This window comes from Pempheris klunzingeri, chromosome 8, assembly GCF_042242105.1.
Source record: "Pempheris klunzingeri isolate RE-2024b chromosome 8, fPemKlu1.hap1, whole genome shotgun sequence".
NCBI classification, from domain to species: Eukaryota; Metazoa; Chordata; class Actinopteri; order Acropomatiformes; family Pempheridae; genus Pempheris; species Pempheris klunzingeri.
The window spans coordinates 22,531,860-22,553,041 of NC_092019.1; the positions used below are offsets into that span (position 1 = coordinate 22,531,860).

The 21,182-nt window shown below is 40.9% G+C and overlaps 1 protein-coding gene across 1 annotated transcript; it reads right to left on the bottom strand.

The window, feature by feature from the left end:
• Positions 1-8,154: 8,154 nt before the first annotated feature.
• rab11al (RAB11a, member RAS oncogene family, like) lies at positions 8,155-18,278 on the bottom strand. The gene is made up of 5 exons (XM_070834740.1): positions 17,962-18,278; positions 14,866-15,061; positions 13,890-14,083; positions 11,789-11,869; positions 8,155-10,005 (listed from the first exon to the last, which is right to left on the bottom strand). The coding sequence occupies exons 1-5, from the start codon at positions 17,999-18,001 to the stop codon at positions 9,866-9,868; spliced, it is 651 nt and encodes a 216-aa protein (XP_070690841.1). The 5' UTR covers positions 18,002-18,278; the 3' UTR covers positions 8,155-9,865.
• Between the last annotated feature and the right edge of the window lie 2,904 nt (positions 18,279-21,182).

The following is a 21,182-nucleotide window of genomic DNA, read 5'->3' on the forward strand; positions in this document are numbered from 1 at the left end:
CATCAGTTTTTATCATTAGTTTTGTCAGTGTTTGTTCAATAATTATTTACTGTTATTATGATTATTATTATAATACACATTTTTGTTTTTCAGAAAATTTAAAAACAATCAAGCAGATATTTTAGAAGGCACTGCTTGCTTTACTAAAAAGTATAAGAAATATTTTTAAGTTTTTCTTTTATATATATATATGCATATATATTTTATAAAAGTTTTGTTTATAAGAGAAGTATAGTACCTTGCATTTTCAGTTTTTTGACTGCTGCTGTTTTTCATTCATGAATCACAGTGTAGGCAGAGGTAGACAGTAATGTGAACATTTTATTATTCAAATTTTTATTTTACCATGAAGTGGGTTTATATAGAAGGAAGATGATTGTTGAGGTACCCAACCTGCACCTGACTGACATAGAAAGTCAATGTTGTTATTAGAAGGAAAAAAAAACATAGAATTTTCATTGCACCTTACAATCATCTTGGTCTAAAATAGGATTTTCAATCATACCTTGAAATTTCAGGAGCTGATGTGAAGGTGAATTCAGCCTTTTCAGTTTTACTGTGATTGTGGTTTGATATAATTGGTCCAAAATCAATATTTATTTTAGCAAGATTAAAATGTGAATAGATTGGTTCTGGCCTTGTAATCTTTACAAGAAAACAAAAGAGACCCCCTCATTTCATTCTTATAACCATAAAGTCTTGTTAACCACGTGAATCCTGACAAGGGATAGGACATTACATCAATTATCGGTGGTGATTGGCTGTACTTTATTGGCGTCATTATTCACGGAGATAGATGAAAGTTGGATAAACTCTCAGTCAAATTTTCTTTCCAGTAGCCACTGATCGCTGCAGTTTGTTGAAAAGATTCAGTAATGCTTGCTCCTCGTGGCACTTGAAAAGCATGTGGTTCCTCGGTTGGCTTAAAGCACTGATTTAATTTGTGAGGCCGAAAGCCTTGGAATTCTTCCAGTTGGCTAGTTCTCGATATCAGTCTCCCCAATGGACTTGTTTCAAAGCCACCTTAACCACGCTTTATTGTCTTGTGTGGTCATTTGGCCACGGTCGCTGAACGATATAGGACACAGCGAGAGCTCCAGTCAACAAGCATTGCTCTGAGGTGTGCACTGTAAATAAAGAGGAGAATTAGTACGTGGACAGAAGCCGAGTAAAACTGTAAAATGTTTCCCGAATCAGCAGCAGACTCGAGATTAAAATAGTTGACACTGTAAAATACAGAGTCCCGAATCAGTAATCCTTACGTCTCCAGTTCTACCAGCATTATGTGTGAGCTCCAAGGGGCCAGCTGTCTCCCCCGTAATTAGCGAAGCTGTACAGGAGCAGGTGTTTCATGGCACACTGTGGCTGTGACCCCAAGTTGGAGGTCACGCCTAGCCCCCTTTCTTTCTCCCTTTTCTTCAGTTTTCATGTCTCCCCCTGCTTACAGTTCGATCGTTTGCTTTCGAAGGCCTCTCTGAGTGGGGCGTATTGTCTGCGCCCGGCAGCGGCGTGGGCTGCAGAGAGCTCGGACACGGCCTGGATCTACTCATTGATAATTAGGCAAATGGGTTGGTCCAGGTGCGGACCGTGTGGGGACTGTATGAGGGGTAGGACGGGGTCCCGCAGTGAGCCCCTCGCTGCCCCACCCCACTGTTAAAAGCACAGAGGGGGCTGGATGGTCTGGATGCAGCTGGGCGAACTGGACCCCCTCCTTCCACTCCCTCTTGCCCATTCCTCCCCCCTTTTTTCCTCTCCTTTTCTGCAGCTCTATCCCTACTGGGGAGAGGGGGCCTCTTTTGTCCCAAAACACACACACACACACAAAATTTGAAAGACACTAGCTGAATTTGGCAGCGCCTGTGAAATGAGGCGAGGCTTAGGAGCAAAATAAATTATCTACAGTTATCAGGGGACACACCAGTTACCTGTTTTCAATGTTAATGCCACACAATTTGCCGTGCACCCTTTCCAAGCGCTGAAAACGTACGTGCTCACCTACAAAACAAAGATTGCGTGATCTTATCATACAGGGTGCAGCATTCACCCCCCCCCCCCCCCCCCCCCCCCCCCCGCGCACCCACCCACTCCCAAACTGCACCGCCCTGAAATCTGGAAGGGGTCCTGTTGGTGTGACAGCGCCAGTGCAGACCGTGTCAGCCTGCTACTGTATGGGACATCCTGCAGCTGCCCCTTCACTGTGGACACCCAAGCTTCAGCCAATGGCAGCCCCCCCCCTCCCCGCTTTGAGCTTCCAGAATGAAATCAGACAATTGTAATTGACAGGAAAGCAGAGGAAACGCCCCATTTAACCAGCACTCATGCTGAATCAAATTACACACCCTCTGCGTCTGCCTTAGCCCGAGCCTGGGGATTTCAGAGGGCTAGAGGAGAGCGGATGGGGGTAGGGATTAAAGCTGTTGAATGATAGGGGAGGGGGGGGGGCCTTATATTGGCTGAGGAAAAAGAGAAGCATGCTCCAAAAAACATGAAACCTTGAAGATCTAGCAATTCTATTGATCATTCAAGTTTTGCAGCGAGTTTTGAGTAGTTGTCACATGTGGACAACTAGTGATGACGGAGACCACCGGCCATTCAGCAGGCCTCTCTCGTGTTGTTGTACTGGAGAACAATTCAACTCGGCTTCTGTCTCAAAACGTAATTAGCAATTACAAACTGTGTCTTCTAGGCCACAAAGACCCCTCTTTAAAAAAAAAAAAAAAGCAGAAGAAGAAAAAAACCATACAAGGCAGACCACTCGCATTATGTGTGGACTGCAGGGAAAGCACTGTACTTGCCAAAAGTACCCTGAAATCTATCAGATGTAGAAATAAAGAATAGTTGTGATTTTTATGGATGAGGACATTGCACAGTGGTTTGGCCGAAGCTTTCAACGTCAAATTCAAGACAGTATGACACTGTCCTTTGACCTTAGTATTTTTGTTATTTTGTTTTCTGCCTTAATATTTTTTATTAAAATCTTGCCATTACTTGGGCATACAAGGTAGCAACTATTGCCTTTGATAGTACCGCCCCCTAAAACAACTTTTTAAAGTACTTATTTTTGGAGAAAAGAATGTGAATCAAACTGCTTGGGTGGGGATAAGAGGGATTCAGGAAATTAGGCTCTCAAAACACTTTACGTAAAATATAAAGTAGAGCACCTTATTACAAAACATGCGCATTTGATTAATACCAAACCGACCACTGATGGTGAAATACATTTCGTAGAATCTGAAAGACATGCACATAAGGATTCCCTATCATTTTTTTGTATTATGGTGGTTCTTGTTCTTCTTAATGCTACAGTAGTACTAGTGGTGATTTGGGAGGCCTCTCGTCCATTCAGTCAGTGCTGATCACTTTTGAGTTTTGCACTGGTTTAATGAAGAGAGGGCTTACTGGAGATTCTCCCTGTTTAGACGCTGTATAAGTTAACGAGTATTGTAGTTTATGGGAAAGCACTCTGAGCATCTATGTAAATACAGTATGTGTGTTGGTTACGAACATCGAGACAAAGGCCCGCTTCCAGTGAGGTTTTGATTATTTTTACAGACTGAGGGTGTCATTGTCAATGTGATAGCATATGGAATTCAAAATGTTTCCGAGTTGTAGGGAGAGTAAATCTTTTATATATGCGCCCCGTCATCCTTTTGACTATAATAGTATATTAGATAGATCCATACATTTTAAGAAATATTATTTAAACTGATTAACTTAGTATTTCATCCAAATATATAGATGAGAAATTAACCAGACACTACTATAAACTGTAATATGAATATCCTTTATGAAGTCGCTGATGTATAAATCCACTCTCAAATAAAAACTCGAATGAATAGTACGTGTTATAACCTTACCCCTAATGAATAAATCAGTTTCTATGTATATTAGGATGAAAAGCAATAATAGGACTATACTGGGACAATAAACACAGGAGCCTGCTTAGTCAGTTCTTTAAATAATATTCTTTTCAGAAATTGACCTTGATTATTAGGATAATACTGCCTGCATTGCATTTCTGTCTCATATCTGCTTGAAATTCATTATGCCAGTGTAGAAACAGAGATATAATTAATTAGTAACAGTTTCAGGATAAGTAATTGTTCTTGTTGTGTTCATCAGGGTCTTAGACATTTGATTGCTTAATTTTTTTTTCCGTTGAATATCAATTAGATCACAGGGTGGCTCGAGACAAACTTGAGGACTCCTTCTTCTGCGTGGCACTGAAGTGATCAGAGTGCAGTTTCTGTGACTGAGAGGAAATCTCATTGTGCTGTAAAAGTGATCCCTCAAGTGTAAACAAACAACGAGGCCAGAGTGCGAGCGCCGAGGTCTACCCAGTTTGTTAAAAAGCAGCAGCTGGTGACTTAACTTATGACAGACTGATGTCTCGAAGGCTTTGGTCAAAAACGTACACACAGCAGTGAGAAGTAGGGCATAGGACAACACGATGTGATGTAGTGCACCAGCCACTCTCCTACTGCAGTCATGTTGTCCACGTGAAGAGCTTTGATCCTTAACACTCATTATTCTTAGTTAAACTACATACAGGGACACACATGGTGCTTACAGCATATCTTAAGATGATTTCTGTTTACATAGCGATGAGACGTTTCTGATTTCATGGCTGTATTTGATACTTGTTTTGCACCTACTTTTCATCTGTATTGTTTTTGAGAGAAAAGGGTCAGACATAGCCAAAGAACAAAACGCAAGGAGAAGACATGAGCTAACGCATCACTTGAGTTCACTTATTTCAGCATCAAAATCAGCTTGGTTTAGAGTTTATTGAATCGGGATTATTTAGAAATAATCACATAGCTAGAATTACTCTGTTTACCCAAAAGTCTTACAGGCCACTCAGTCGATATCTGTGAAATGAAGGCATATCATGTTTCAGTGTTGTAAGATTAGTTTAATACTACAGAGGCGCCGGTAACAGACTTACTTCTCCCCAAAGAGATCAGCTTAAAGCACACCCTGGCACTTACGCAGTCCTTTTAGTAGTTTTCTATTGTCCTGGTTAGGTTGTTGGGAGAAAAACAGTCCAGGGAATGTCTTAATCTCTCTGACAAAACCTGATGATGTTAAGAATTTGAGATAAAAAGGGACTGCCCAAGTAATTTAAGAATTTAAAAAAATAGGCAGAGATGGAATTGTGTTGACAATGACAAGTCAGTGGAAACTCACGCTGAATTCCTAGTTTTTAAGACCCTCAGAGTTGACGGTAAGGAATTACGTTTCGATGTAAACAAGGCGGCAGTGTAGTAGTGAACAAAACAACACTGTGGTTTTAGTTAATATCCTTTAGAGAGCCATTAACTGTATCCTTAAGTTTAACTGCATGTTAGTAAAATATAGTACAGTAGGTAAGATTTATCAGAAAAAAGTTAAGATCGCATAAAGAATTCATCAGCCTGATACCTAAAGTGTATAAGAAGCTTTAAGACCTTAAAGTGAACATCGGTTTAAAATCATATATTTACCGTGTAGTTTAACTAATTGATACATAAAGTTTAATTATGATTCTTAAGAATATGCTAAGATGTAAGTTTCATTTGTCCAACTCACCCAATATGAAATACTTTTTTAATTCAGTGGTGCAACAAAGGGGTGGAGTGACACACAGTGACATTTGATTCATTAAGTTCTTGTTAGTATTATTTACAATATTGTATTAAGCTTACTATTATAGTAATGGTAGAAACTGTTGATGTTTTTCTTCTCTTGATATGAAAAGGTCTTTATGCATTTATGTAGGATCCCTTTTAAGGAGTGATAGGAAATCCTTATTTTCAATGGATGCACTTAAGCAATTGTACCAACCTGTCTAAATCACACATTGAGCAAGTAATGCATTTGAATGTAAAAAAAAAAAAGAAAAAAAAAAAAAAAAGACCACTCAACTCGATGCACTCCTTATGCTTACTGTTGTCAATTTACAATTGAGCTTTAAGTTTTTGTTTGTTTTTTTTTTGGAAAAGGATTTGCGACAGGTTTTCAACGTAGACTATATTTGAGTTCTTCCACATACATTTATAGAAAGTAACTTAAAATGAATTAAAAAAAAAACATATTACAATTTCTCAAATCTATTTTGCTAACATGGGTTATTATTTCATAGAAAGCAGAGGAAAAAAAAGTCAGTATCTGGATGTTATTTATGAAAAGTAAAAAAAAAAAAAATGAAGCAACATATTTATGAGTAACCTCAAGACATTTTGTTTTTTAATTAAAATTACAAGAAGTTAATATATTTCTAAACACAGGGAAGTCAGTTTCTACTAATAAGTAAAATGAGAAAAGAGGTTTAGAAGTTTTATTTATGTAAGTTATGGGCGCTCGCCTTTCCCTCATACTTCATTGTGAATGAAGTAAACGGAACGACAGTGCCTCATAGCTTAAATTTTAACTTCAGACATGCACTACTACAACACCAGTGCATTCACAATGGAATAATTACAGAAAATAATATAATATTTTTTAGAATTTGGAGATATTTTAGTCACAGAGCATCAATTTTGTGCCTCAATTATATATTTTTCCTGCATCAGCATTCTTTGTGCAGTGCTGCTTGCTGTAACCCCTTCCCCCCCTTCAACTAACCCCATGTTACTGACTGAAACACATAGCTCATTTCCTCTGTAATCTAAACTCGCTTTTACTTATCAAACGTATAAAACATGTTACGACTGCAACGCTTGGAATGAATGAGGCAGCTGTGACCCTCCCGCCTATAGGGCCACACATAACTTGTACACACTTTCATTCAAACATTTTCTACATCTACTACTCAGACAGTTTGTGATCACTAACGACAGAGCATAATCAGCTTAAAGAGAGCCTTTACGAGAGACTTTTCCCTAATGTCTTCATTAGGTGAAGTGTGCAGATCGAGAGGAGGCATCTAGGAGAGGACAACAGCGCACTGTGTAGTAGATCTATGTAACTAGATGCACACATATACACACAACAGATTCATTACCGTACTAGTTTGCATGTATGTTGTATGGTCACTTAGACAGGAGAAATAGCGCAGGGCCTGGGTGTTATCCTTTAACATCAGGACACTTGGGCTGTTTCTCCTCTGTAGATTTTCATAGTTGGAGTCTCTTTGGAAACTGGAAAGTTGACATGAGTTTGGAGCCAGGCAAGGAGATCATTTCAGTCCCCACATCAAAGTTGGATTTTGTATTCTCAGTTACCTGTTGATGATGAAAGACTGTTTGCACCTCATATATATATATATGTGTATATATATATATGTATATATATTAACTTGAAGTTCTCAGTTGTGTGAGAGTTGATACAGTTTTAAAAGAACACTTGATAAAAACACTACAATGGCACATTTGCTGCTGCACGTCAAAGATGGGGACTGAAGTGACGCTTGCTGGTGAAACTCGCAACCTTTTCCAAAGAGGCCAATACAGTCTGACAGTTTGTCTATGGTAGCGTTTCCAATTTTTCCAGCACAGTAGAGGTGTTTCATACCGGTCTAATAGTGGTCGTAGTGCATTAGTTTTTGGGCCAGCATCACCTGGCAGTAGTTTCTGGTTTCTCTGTGAACATTGAAAGAGGGTAGCCAGTGTGGCCCTCTGTGGCTGACAGTCAACTTTGATGGATGGAAAAAAAAAAAGAAAAAAAAAAAAGAAGTCTTTGAACTCTGTTACAGTATGCCATGCCGTTTACGAGGCATGTGATATTGCAGGTTTATTTGTTATAGCACATGTTTTTTTGTGAATTACATTTTTTGGAGACATTTTTATTATTATTATTGTATCTGCGCCATGTTAGTTCTGGTTCTTTGTTATTTTTCCAAGATTCAAGATGTATTGTAAATGTTTCTAATAAAACAAAAATGAAATGATCTCCAATTGAAACCAAATGTCTTTTTTTGTTTGAGGTTAGTTTTTTATTGCTAAATTGATCTTTTTGATGATAATTTGACTAATTAATCCCAGTGATGAGAGGAACAGTATCATCTTCCAGCAAATGTGTTTGCGTTATCAAAAAGTGGAAAGTCTGAATGAAATAATTCTGAATTCAATATTCTGTGATCACCTAATTTGCTAACCTGATTCGCTAATGAAGTGGCCAGCTTCTTTAATTGTTTAAAAACAGCTTGCTTAAAAGACATGAGAAGAGGCAGGCTATAACAAATGAGATTTATTTATACATATGCAGTCCAAATATACATATATTAGAATAAATGTTAAAAAGCCCTAACCTACACCACCCAGTTTAAGACCTGTGAAGTCAACAGAAGTCAGTGTTGATGTGGAAACACATCAGCAGGATAAACACCATCTGTGTGCATAACCTTTGGATTTAATTAAGCCCCTCCTAACACTACCATCCTTTCTCCTTTTCCTCCTCTATTAAACTATTAGATACTAACAAACCCAATCCTGGCTCCTGAATACAACCCCCGCCCCCTCCACAGGAAATAAAGACAAGTGAGAGCAAGGGCAGACCTCAGGGAGATCCCAGAAGGCAGAGTCCTGTTCCAGTTACATACAGTGTAGAGAAAGACAGAAAGGAGTAGGTGAGCAGGCAGTGGAGGATTTCACTTACAGTAAAACAAGCCATCTCGGGTACATCAGAGACCACAGGAGCAGGGCAGGGCTGAGTGCCCTCACTACCTCATCCCCTGAAACATTATCCATCCATCTATCCATCTATCCCAGCTAGCAGGCAGCAGCAGCAATAGCACAGGGTTGTCCATGCATTTAAACCGATTCCCTGACCTCTCCCACTACACCGAACGGTTCGGGACAGGGGTGAAACAGTCATCAGCAGAGCCAATGTGTCTATCCCACCGACATGCGATGCAGCCATCCCATCTCATTTAGAGTTAATGCTGTGCAAAACTTGCAAGAGCATGACTCATCTGTGGAGTACAAAGTGTGCACAGAGCAGGAAAGCCTTCCAAACAAAGATCAAAAGCTATCAAAAAGAAATAACATGTCACTGTTTGGGAGGGATGTTATTGCTCTGAGTGGTCTGGTGGAACACAACCTGAACCAAGCAGCTTCAACCAAATTCCTGCATGTGCATTTAGGAGAAATGACTCAAAGCCCTTGCTCCTCCATTAGTGAGGGGTAGCTGTCTTTACAAGCTTCTTCACAAAGAGACACGATGGTGGGCAAAGCAAAAGCATCAAAAAGCAAGAAGGCTCCCTTTGCTGCGAAGCGACCAGTGTGGAAAATCTCAACCAATTAGTGTTAAATTGCAAACCCTTTGGCCAAACAAGATCTAGTGTTCAATAAATATTGTAAGGGACATTTTTTTTGTAAATATTATACATTCAGGGAAAATGGAAATGACAGTGGTGACAGAGGGGTTTGCAGTTCAGTCTTTTGAATGTGGATTTTATTGCCCAATATCCTGGTCATGGGGAACTGAGGGAAAAGCATTTACTGACTTGTAAAACAGAGCGTTCAAAAGGAGACGGTTTGCAAAGACAGAAATCGTGATGGGATACAAAAGGGAGCTTATAATGTGTTAAATTTTTCATTAGACGGTGAATCTGTTCTGATCATGTACCTTAATGCACTGGTTACAGTGCATCTCATCTGTCTTCTTCCCATTTAAACTGACCTGCCCTCATGCCCACCCCCCCAACCCCCTCTGCTTATCTAAACTTCTTGACTATCCCTCCTTCACTGGTCCCCTTCATTCTTCATACTTTATTAAGTTTTCTTGACCAGACAATGGACAAATCCTCCCCAGTACAAGTGTCCTTGTGCAAGATGGTTCGCTCTACCTGCCTCTCCATTGTCCCTGTCCATCTGTCTGTCTCTGTCTATCTGGCTGTTTCTCCAATTGCCTGGAGGTGAAGGAGGTCGTCAGTGGTAAGGTCTCAGTTGGTCTGGCAGCAGACACCCTTATTGGCTGAGTTTTGGGTGGGTTCAACGGTGATGGGCACTACATTGGAGGCTGGTGAGAAGTCTGAGTCGCTTCGCCCTGACATCTGCCTCTGTGACACGATGTTGTAGATGGCTGTGATGGAGAGAAGGGTGAAAGGGAATGAGTTATGTGTAGATGCATAAATCCAGCCAACAGTGGAACATATTGTGATAAGGACAAACAGCATGGCAAAACTGAACAACAACTGTTCTATCCAGACTTCTGGCAGCAGCGACGGATTCTTTCCATCCTAAACTGGCATCGTTATGTCATGTGGCAGTACCAAGTCTCATCTTAGGCATTCCCCGAACCTACAATATGCAATGCATTTTACATTTAAACTGCAATACCTAAAGAAATATTATATGAAATATATACAATATAATAATATTATATTGTGGGTCTTTCTTCTGTGACTCTGCATTATCATGCTGGTAAGCAGCAAATACAATAAAGTTAGATATTTAGCAGACGAGAGCTGCTCAAACACCCAGCTGAGGCTCAGTGTGTGTTTTTTTGCAGTTTATCTGTGACCAGCATTTTCCCTTCAATGCATTTCTGAATGCCATTTGGCTAAACTTTGGCTTAGATGCCAAAGTGTGGTCAATTGATCAACTTGAGAGAGCAGAGCAGGACAGGTGCAAACATTGCTCTGACTTACTGTTGCATACTGCCTCTTTAACTCCAAACTACAGCCAGATGTGGAACAAAACAGTCCTGAAATAAAAACTGCCTATGAAGCAAAAAAGTTTAAAGCAAAACAAAACTCCTGGCTGACTGTGACGTGACACGTCAGGTGGTGAAACAATGACTCACTGCTACAGACCCTTCACAGCACCAAGTGCTGTGCCTATACAGACAAACCACCAGGCTGACCCTTCTGACCTAGGATCTGTCTGCTGTTGATATCCACACATGTGACGTCTTCTCTGCTCCACTGGGTCTGAAGCTCAGATCATACCAGCCTGCAAAAGCACTGCTAACTTCCTCTCTTCTCCTCCCTTAATGAGCTAATTGTTCATGTTGGCTCAATGCAGCTTGCTCGTCTGAAGTTTTTATGAATTAGAAATTACCAATACAGCTGTGGTTTGTGCATGACTCAAACAGGTCAAGCAGGGGCATCTGGGAACTGAACATGGAACAGAGGCAGAACAGCAAGTGGCACATACTTGCAGACTGATAGCCCCAGGAGCAGTTGAAGTGGAAGCACCACTCAATGTTGGATTGTCCCTTTTGGCACTCCAGGGGTTGACTCAGTCACAACAATTGCTTTTTTCTCCGTTTACCAAATCTCCAACATCAAATGCACTTGTTAGCGTGGCTATATGCCCCCAGGGGAAATTGCTCATAGACATTTACCTGAGAAAACATATCTGTGAACCAGTAACAGAGTTTCTTTCTTGAACAGATGCATCTGGTGCAGTGGGTCAAAGTGGATTTGTGACCACAAACACAGATTCTTAGTGGTTTGCTGGCAATGAACTATCTTCATGAGCAGCTCTCACCAGGACTGACTTGCTGAGTGGTCTTTCAGTGTGCCAATTACCCATATTTTTGACCTTAAAAAAGATTCAGGGGGTATTCTCGCCACAGACTGCACATCAGTGTTGGGCATGGGGAACTGATGAGATGGATTTTGCTGCCATCTAGTGGCAGACAATGGCTGTTATGTGCCAAACACTAACACCAAACACTGGATCGAAATGCAACACTTCAAGACAAATCAATATACAGTATGTACCGTATAAAGCATTATCATTAGATGGCTTAGAGGCCTTAGACATCAGTGCCCTTCAGGATCAAATCCAATTTCAATCTGTGGCTTGATATGAACACTAAAAAAATGGCGAGAAATAAGCACCAATGGGAAACTCACCTGTGAGAATTGTCTGGAAAGCTAGCTCCACATTAGAGGAGTCCAACGCTGATGTCTCCAGGAAAGACAAGCCATGCTTCTCTGCAAAACACACAAGAACACAATGCCACAATGTGTTAGAAGCCTCCATCATTTTTAACTTTAATAACTACACTGAGCTGAGGTGTACTGCGCGGGCATTAACACGGCACTGATTCAGCCATTGATTTCTTCTGCATAATGCACTCACTCCAGAGTTCTCCTCTGAAATGTAGTCATTTCAGCCGCTTCCTGTCTGATTGTTTACTGTGAACGGTTTTGTAATTATAGAAAGTTTAATGGGCTGTGTGACAGCTGACTGGTCTGCATGGCAATGCAGATTTACCATAAGTAAAGAATGTAATGGTTTACACTGTGATAAAAAAAAACTTTATGGAATATGGTCTGCTGGGTTAAAGGTTATACTAAATCTTATATGCATCACATATATATAAACAAAGGCAGGATTAATTTCGGTATTTTATTTGAATAACAAATTTACTTTTACACAATATGATTGATTGATATTGATCTAACTGACTTTGTTAATTTGTGTGTCCCAGTAGGTCATGACGGTGAAACAGTGACCCTGCATGCACAATACCCAGACCCTGAAAGTGAAACAGCTAAATGGAATTTGGCCATCATTATTTCTAAATTATACACCTCTGCATTTCCTACAAGTAAAAATATCTTTCAATCTACTTCGTATAACATGTCAGCTTCTTAATTGTGAGAGTTTCCTGCTTTTGCTCTTCTGAACATATTATAGTGAAATGAATAGCTTTTGGGTTTAGGCCGTTGGTCAGACAAAACATTTGATTACATCACCTGTGGCCGTAGGACATTTTCATTGTTTTCTGATGCTTTAGAGACCAAGTAATAATAATGATTGATAGTGGAAATAATTGTTAATTGAACCCATACACAATAGTATTCATTATGAATACTGCATCAATATAGTATATCAAGCAAATAAATCAATGTCAATTAATTTGGTGGTTAATCATCTACTTGTTTCAGTACTAATCATAAATCACTGTCATTTTCTCGATTTGTTCATTCCTTGCAATCTGTATATTGCAGTTGCAAGCAGAAAGGAGATTATGAACAAAATCAAAATTTAGTATAACAGTATCACTATTCATAGAGGGGGTGATTGTCACATCGTGGTGCAAGTGAGACTGGTCTAGTGTTGTTGTAGTGTTCTTTGAGAAGAACCCTTTATGCATGGCATTATAATATACTTTGCATGGACGTGTACGCCACATAGTCTTCATTGTAAAGTAGGCATCATAAATTAGGTCAGTGGTATAGAAATACAGTCAGTACCATCAGAAAGCACTAACTAGCAAAAACATTATTTATCTAGCAACCAAAAACGTATTGCTTTGCTCTAATCAATCTAATCAACAGGACTACATGACAGTCCTAGCAGGGGCCATTACCAGTTAAAGCAGGAGAAACACTGATTCTGACACAAGCCAATAAACTCAAGGTCAGGAGTAAACACGTGGTTTAATCACTTTAAAATAATAACAGTGTCAAAAGGTTGATGATTATACTTTCATTCCACTTCGGTGAACTGCAAGGCTGCCTAAAAAAAAATCTATGCGTTCTGAAAGAAAGCTTCTGACCTGTGCTGTGCTTTCTTACATGTACTCAAACACATCCAAGCCAAGGACATATGTCATTTATGTAAAATGCCTTGCAGTATCACAGTGCAAACAATTCTGACTTGAATGAGTGCCCAAGACTGCTGTAAAAAACAGTACAAACTAAACGGAGAGGAAAATGATGACACGAGTATGAGCATTAATGAAAGTCACTGACTCGACATGCATGATATGTTATAAAGTATTTAAGGACCTACTTAAAAAGCTAGCAGGGCAGTCCATCTATGCTTATTATCAAAGATTTAACCTGGCAATAATCTAATGAGGCAGAGTAAGAGGCATGAACAGGCTAGATATTGTTCTCTCTCTCGCTCTCTCCACCTCTCTCTTTCCACCTCTCTCCCCCCTCTCTCTCTCCGTCTCTCTCTCTCTCCCTCTCTCCCACACACACACCACAGTGACAATACCTGCAAAGGCCTTGGCCTCATCTGTGGGCACCGCCCTGAGGTGGCGTAGGTCACTTTTGTTGCCAACTAGCATGATGACTATGTTGCTGTCTGCGTGGTCCTGCAGCTCCTTCAGCCAGCGCTCAGCGTTTTCATACGTCAGGTGCTTGGCAATGTCGTAAACCAAGAGAGCTCCAACTGCTCCACGGTAGTACCTGGACAACATGAGAGGACAGGAGCAGAATATAAATTGGAGTGGACAACCTCTTCTTGTCATAGCTTGTTGATTTTAGGATTTCCGCGTGTAGCATGGGCTCAGTCAGCTTTGAGTCATATGACATCTGATGAACAACAATGCTAGAAACTGAGAAACACAAGTAAATAAAACAGTGAGGCCACGTGATTTTTTGACAGACGTTATTTGTTTTAATTAAGGACTGGCTGTGCTCACTGTCTGTAGTTGAGTTGTCTACCTTGATGCGACAGCCAGCTCTGAGGCATTGGCATGTACTGTGTTAAGCCCCCACAGGCATTCGGGAAGCAGTGACAAATGTTGGGACGGGAACTTGACTTTGAGGTGGAGGAAGTTGTGACTAACAAAACACTTCTTGCCCCAAGGCAAAAAGGTGCATTCTGTAGCCTTAATCACTTCCGAACATCTCTTTCTAGCAATTTGACAAATGATAAGACAACCCTTATTAAACTAGAGCACAAGTCATTTATGATGCAGCCAAACTTCGTGTGATTGTGAATAACAGTTTGGACAAAAAAGGCAAAGTAAAAGAGGCTCTTTGAAGTTCCTGTGGTTAGTACGTATCTATATCAGGAGCTTGCCTGTTTTAATGTTGACCTGTGAGTGTCTTTATGTATGCTGAACTTAATTAAAAAGACCCACTTTTTCCTTCAAGTGAGCACGTACCTACGTGACGTAGTTATCGCCATCTATGTGTTGAACGGTGATGGTGTTTCCATGTAGGCTTTTATGTCCTGTACTCACGCAGAAGTGATAGCTCGGTATCGCTCCTGTCCAGCGGTGTCCCAGATCTGAGCCTTGACAGTCTTGCCTTCTACCTGGATGCTGCGGGTGGCAAACTCCACCCCGATGGTGCTCTTGCTCTCCAGGTTGAATTCATTCCGGGTGAATCGGGACAGCAGGTTACTCTTCCCCACACCTGAGTCTCCAATCAACACCACTACAGCAAAAAACGGGAAAGAAAGAGGAACCATCGACATCAACACAGTCACACGGTGTGCTGAGACTCTACCTGCAAACAAAATGGTCCTTTCACACTTTCTTTAATTTAACAGTTTTGACAGATCACTGCAGCACGACAACCTAATTTCCCAGGACGGAAAATACATATGGAGAATAGATCGTACATGATTCATGGCAGAGCTTTGGTGTAACAGTTCATAAAACCACAAATAAGCTACACTGAAAAGGATGGGTTGACTTTTTCAAATTAAATTTGATTCTCATTCTATTAGATAGCCTGCCTTGCCAATGACGCACATATGTGGCTCCCAGCTGAGGAAGTACAGAAACTCAGGGGACTCCCACTGAGTATACAAAATATTAGAACCACCTGCTCTTTTCAGGAAATGCACAGATTGAGCACATGAATCCAGGTTAAACCAGCGACTCCCTGCAGATTTCACCGGTCAAATGTACTTCAGTCATAACAGAATTTGACTGCAGGAGGGTAAATAAGTTACATACGTTTCAAGAGAACAGACACAGATTATAACGCAGGAATGCTCAAATAAATGTCATCACCTGTTATCAAACAACTATTTTAAAGGCTTTACATGATCTAAAAATTAACTGCAAAATAAATGTTTTAACTACTAAAACTTAATATACACTTAAGTCTCCACCAAGACTCTGCTGAAGTTTGTTGCCAAGCACAAAATGCAGCAGTTATATCTAAACCTGCCTTCGAATTGCTTTTGTTAGCAGAAGCAGAAAAATCCAGCAAATCTGCCAACATCCCTAACAATGGACACCCACTTGGACAAACCTTGTTTTGGTTAACATTAAAACTCCAGTTTTTACTGACATGGGTTGAGAGGAGTAACTTACTATATTTACAATTTATTCCTTTATGTGTCGTGTGTGATTATGTTGATAAAAACCATTGGACCTTCCCCTAAAATGTACTTAAACAGTCGTCACTATAAGGGTGAGTGAGTGTCAGAAAAGTACTTCCACAATTATCAGGTGAGTCAGTCGGTCAAAAGGAACCTACCACACCAGCACACCGCCCGGCTCTTAGGAAATAGGAACTTGTTATGGAATGTTGAAATTGCATTAACAAACCGTCCACTGTGTCTACACTTGCATTTAAGCAATCCTGCTCATTCTTTAGGGAAACTGTGTATTAAAGATTGTCAGTGTAACTATGGCGGAGCACACACACAAGTAGAAACCTGCCCACATTAACAGCTGGCTTATTTAGACTTTAAAATCTAAATATGGAAAACGCATGGGGACAACACATCCCATCAGTGTGGCTCTCATTCTCCATTTGATTGGACACAAAAGATCTTGGGTGGAGGTCAAAAATCATTATGCAACCATTTCCAGGTCCTCCGCCATCAGACAGGTATCATCATGGCTGCACTACACACCCATTCACTAACCTATTGTTGGGTTTGCATTCTTTGACTAAAAAGATACGTCACCTCTCTATTATATTATACAGCCCAGTACCCACTGATGTAACCTAGCCAATGACTGGCTGAATGTAGGAATGAAGAATTAAACTAAATAACACTGAGGATCTGAGCCCAGTTGGGTTGTGAAATGTGCTTTTAATCTAAAAAGAGATGTCTTGGGACCAGAGGTGGAGCGTTTAGAGCAAGATTGCAAAGTTTCAAACAAAGCAAACACCCAGTACTGAGGCTCGTACACATCACTAAAATGACAATGAGCAGCACGAAAAAAGAGAGGATGGCTATCTGCGCTGATGTCTCCATCAGTAGGTTAAGGTTTGTGTGACTCACTGAGAGCTCACCCAAGTTGACTCATGCTATCCAACGGCAGGGGACAAAAGGAGGCTGTAGGAACAAAGGGGAGCCATAACAATCACGTTAGCTCTTTCCTGGTTCGAGCAACAGGCTGAATGGCAGCCGATACCTTATCAGTGTGTCCTTGCACCGCTGCTCATGATTCAGATAACTTTGCTACTTGGCCACCATAAGTCATGTCATTTAATCCGAGCACGAGTGAGTGAGCAGATCTCATCTTCTCTACTATGCCCAGACACAGAGCTTCTCTGTGTCTGTCTGTCTGTCCACACACACACACACACACACACACACACACACACACACACACACACACACACACACAGGTATTTCCAGTTTGACGACACATGCCTGTTCTGTGTTCTGTATTTGAACAGACTGTGAGCACTTCATTTCCCCTTGCTTATGACCAGGTACAGCTATGAACAACTGCCATATGGGCTCGATCACTTTCCCCTCCATCACAAAACCTTTTTGACCAGGTGACACATTGAGGTAAAGGGCTTCTGCATATTATGGAGAGGAGGTTAAAAATACCTGGTCACCAGAAGTGCCGAGACCTGTGTGAGCATTCATACAATGAACACGGGTGATTTCCAGTAACACTATGGAGGCATCAGGTACAAAACTAATTATACTCCATTTCCTCTTTTAGCAAATCTGGATGGAGGCAGTTGTTATTTGTCGTCCTGTTACAGCCTGTGACCCCCCCCTCCCCACTAAACACCGCATCCTAAGATGGTTGCGTTGCATCATCGGCCTGCAAGAGGATGACTCCACCACAGATGCTACTTAATGCGATACATAAAAGTCCTTGTTAGTTTTGCACTCATATGGCTGGGCGGCTATAGCATCATGTCGGAAGTTGCGTCTCAACTACCAACAGCCAAAGTTACAGCTCACAGCAGGTGCCTTTGTCTCCAGGTCTGGTAAATGTCGTCTGACACCTTGTTGTTAGGCATGCGGGTCAACACCTCGGCATCAAATGACACTTGCTCACAGGTGTACGTAAGGCTTGGGGTCGAAAATTAGCTACCTAGCTAAGAGACAAACAGCGGCTCACCTTTAAAAAGATAGTCGTACTCGTCCTCTCTGTTAGTCATAGCTTCTCCTCTTCGGCGACTCTGCGTATTTACTCAAGTCGAACAAACTTCTGGTGTATTTCAGCTACTTCGAGACCGACAGACCACCGACTTTAGCCTCACGCGAAACACGGTCAGCTCTCACTCAGACGACAACAACAACGAGGAATCGCCGTCAGAGAAGAAGAATGCGATGCTGCTGTTGATAACCAGGCGTAAAGAAAAACTCAGACAGCAACTAGTAGCTGAAAAAGTTTCCCCTCTTCTTCCTCACCCTCTGTCAATTGCCATTACAGAGGCTGCGACGTAACGTCAGTCTGTCTGTCCCGCCCCTCGTCCGCTCCTAATGGTCCACCGCTGAGCGACACCTGTCACGAGCGCTCACCTGATTGGTCCGCGGTGCTGTCGCTCACGATTTGGCCGTTGGTCGTTAACGTGGATGACGTCTGCGGCTCCCAGCTTCAACAGGTGACATCAAGCTGCAGGTTAGTCAGCAGCAGCAGGAAGCACACGGTGGTTTCACAAGTGGGTCCAGTACTGCAACACGCGTCACTGCAGAATAACAGCACAGACAGAGAGGGGACATGGCTCAGTGTGGATCTCCTCCTCTGGAAGATCCAAGAGGCCACACATGAGACCCTCAGCCCAGTGGGAAACAACTCAAAAACACACCTGACACAGTGATTTATCTGCTTTAGTACATTATGACTCTGAACTGCTTGTGAACTGATGACATGTTTCACTGGTGTGCTGTGGATAATTGGCATATTCATTAGTTCTGATCGTGGTCTCAGAGACCCCGGCTGTAAAACATCAATAGCCTACAATGTATTTTCATGAGCGCTCTATGTCTGTGATTGATGTTGACAGTCGTTTTTCCACAACGCTGCCCCTCCCAAGACCATGCATAAATCCAACAAATTAAACATGCAGAGCTGCATTCGTTCAAATCGACAGAGTGACTATTTTGAGAATCGGATAATCGTTTCAGTTGTTTTTCAAGCAAAAATGCCAAAGATTTGCTGGTTTCACTTGCTTGAATGTGAGGATTTTTTTTTGGCATACAAAATATCAAACTGAATATCTTTGGGTTTTGTACTGTTGGTTGGACAAAACAAGGCATTTGCAGACGTCCCATTTGACTCTGTAAAATCAGTTTGTTCCCAATTTTGGAAACTTAAATAAAATGAGAAAGTAACTGGCAGATTAATCTCTAATGATAATAATTGTTGAAGTATCAAATATTTCTTTATTGGGTGCAGTGACAACATTTTATCATGATTTCCATGTTTTTTCACCTTCATCCATGTGTCTACATGTTAGGTTTTATTAAGGTCAACAAAAAAACATGGAACATATTTGAAGGAATAGTTCCTATCATCCTATCATCATTTTACACGTGTTACAATGTGGTTGTTGGGTCCCCAAACAATGAGGAAGTAAAGCCAATGCCAACTAAACAAGGGTTTATCAAATTCTCCCAGTGCAGTGCACACACATACAGTGACTGAAGTTCACCGGGAATGACACAGTGTACAGTACGGTAGATTTCAAAGTAAGAGTCAGGGACTCATGTATTGACTTCTTTTTTAAGGACAACACCAGTCCCAGTTACTTCATGCTGATGTTCCTGAAATCAAACATCAAATGTTATCATCTCAGGTAACAATAGTAAGTGCTTATTCATTTTTGAAGAACTGGAGCAATGTGCAGCCATGTAACAAGTTGGGTGTTGCAGCATTGTGACTGTCCAAGAGTGGGAGAGGCTAATATCTTTAAAATAAGACTTTAATAAGAGAGTGGCATTACAACAAAGACAAGGGGAAGACAGCACTTAAAGATATCCAATGCAGACATCAAAACTGACAAACACTTCCAGATGGGTATTGAAAGTGGCACTGAATACAATGAAGTTTCACTTTTGGTTCATGAATTTGCTGGTATAGATTTAGTGCTTCCCGAACATCAAAAACAGGTTAATGGAGTTTAACACCAAGCAAAACTTAGTGTTGGGGGAAAACCAAAACATCTTTTAAGAAAAAGCACACAAGGCTTCTCACGAAGTCGAGCTTCTTTACTTACAACGTCTATGCGTTACTTTAAAAGAACTAAAAAGAGGCTTTAAGGTTCCCACCCAGAAATAGAGGATATAAATTAATTATCTAAATAAACAATTCTATGCATAAATTGATGATAATTGACTAAACAGTAATTGTATACATTACAATGAAAAGTCTCCCACAGTTCAACACTCATGCCGTAAACAGTTTCAGCCTTTAACGAGTCGGTGTTTAAACACATCAATAAAGTGAGATGCTGTTGTGGTCAGGTAGGAGCCTTCATCATATCACACATGTGCAATAAGAAATAAGAGGCCATTATTGGCTCAACTCCTGCTGTCTCGAATTTCCCATAAAACTGACAGCTGGTTTGGTTTAACTGTTGTTGAATATGCAGCAGCAGGAAGGAAAAAACATCTTTATCACATCTCCCCAGCCCTTGAAAGAGGTCTGTGTGCTCGTCTTCACCATTCTGGCCACGTTTAGCCAACATTAATTGGGCCGGTTAATTATCGCAGCACAGTCGGAAGAAAAAGAGCTGCTATGCTTGAAAAGGTTGCCCACTCCTGACCTATGCTGTCAGATGGAGATGCTACTAAAATTCTAAAAAAAAATAATTTGTGGTTTTTCTTAGAACTTCTTTGCATCATCATATCTTTTAATGTTGGAGTCTCCAGAGACTTCAGACCTCATTATAAAGTTCCTGAACAGTAATGAACCTCTGATGCATCTAAGCATTTCATGTGAAACAGCTGGAGACAGACCCTGGCCAAATATGGTTTCATACTTGACTTTGACTCATAAAACAATAGAGTGCTGCCCAGAGAGTTGAGCTTAAAACAGGAAGTATTTTTCCGTTTGTCTGTGTGTGTGTGTGTGTGTGTGTGTGTGTGTGTTATTGTGACTGACAACTAGCATTTCATTTGAACTGAGTCACTGGTGAGGTGGTAAACTGTACTAATCTTTATTCCTAATTACTTAAAAATGAGGCTTTTATCGCAGCAGACATTTTGACACGTCATCACCAGAAGAGCACAAGTGTTACTAATAACAGTAACAATGGTTCTGTTCTATTCAAGGCTTCCAGTGAGCCACGACAGTGTGACACTGACAGAGACAAATAACACGTAGCAGGCCACCTG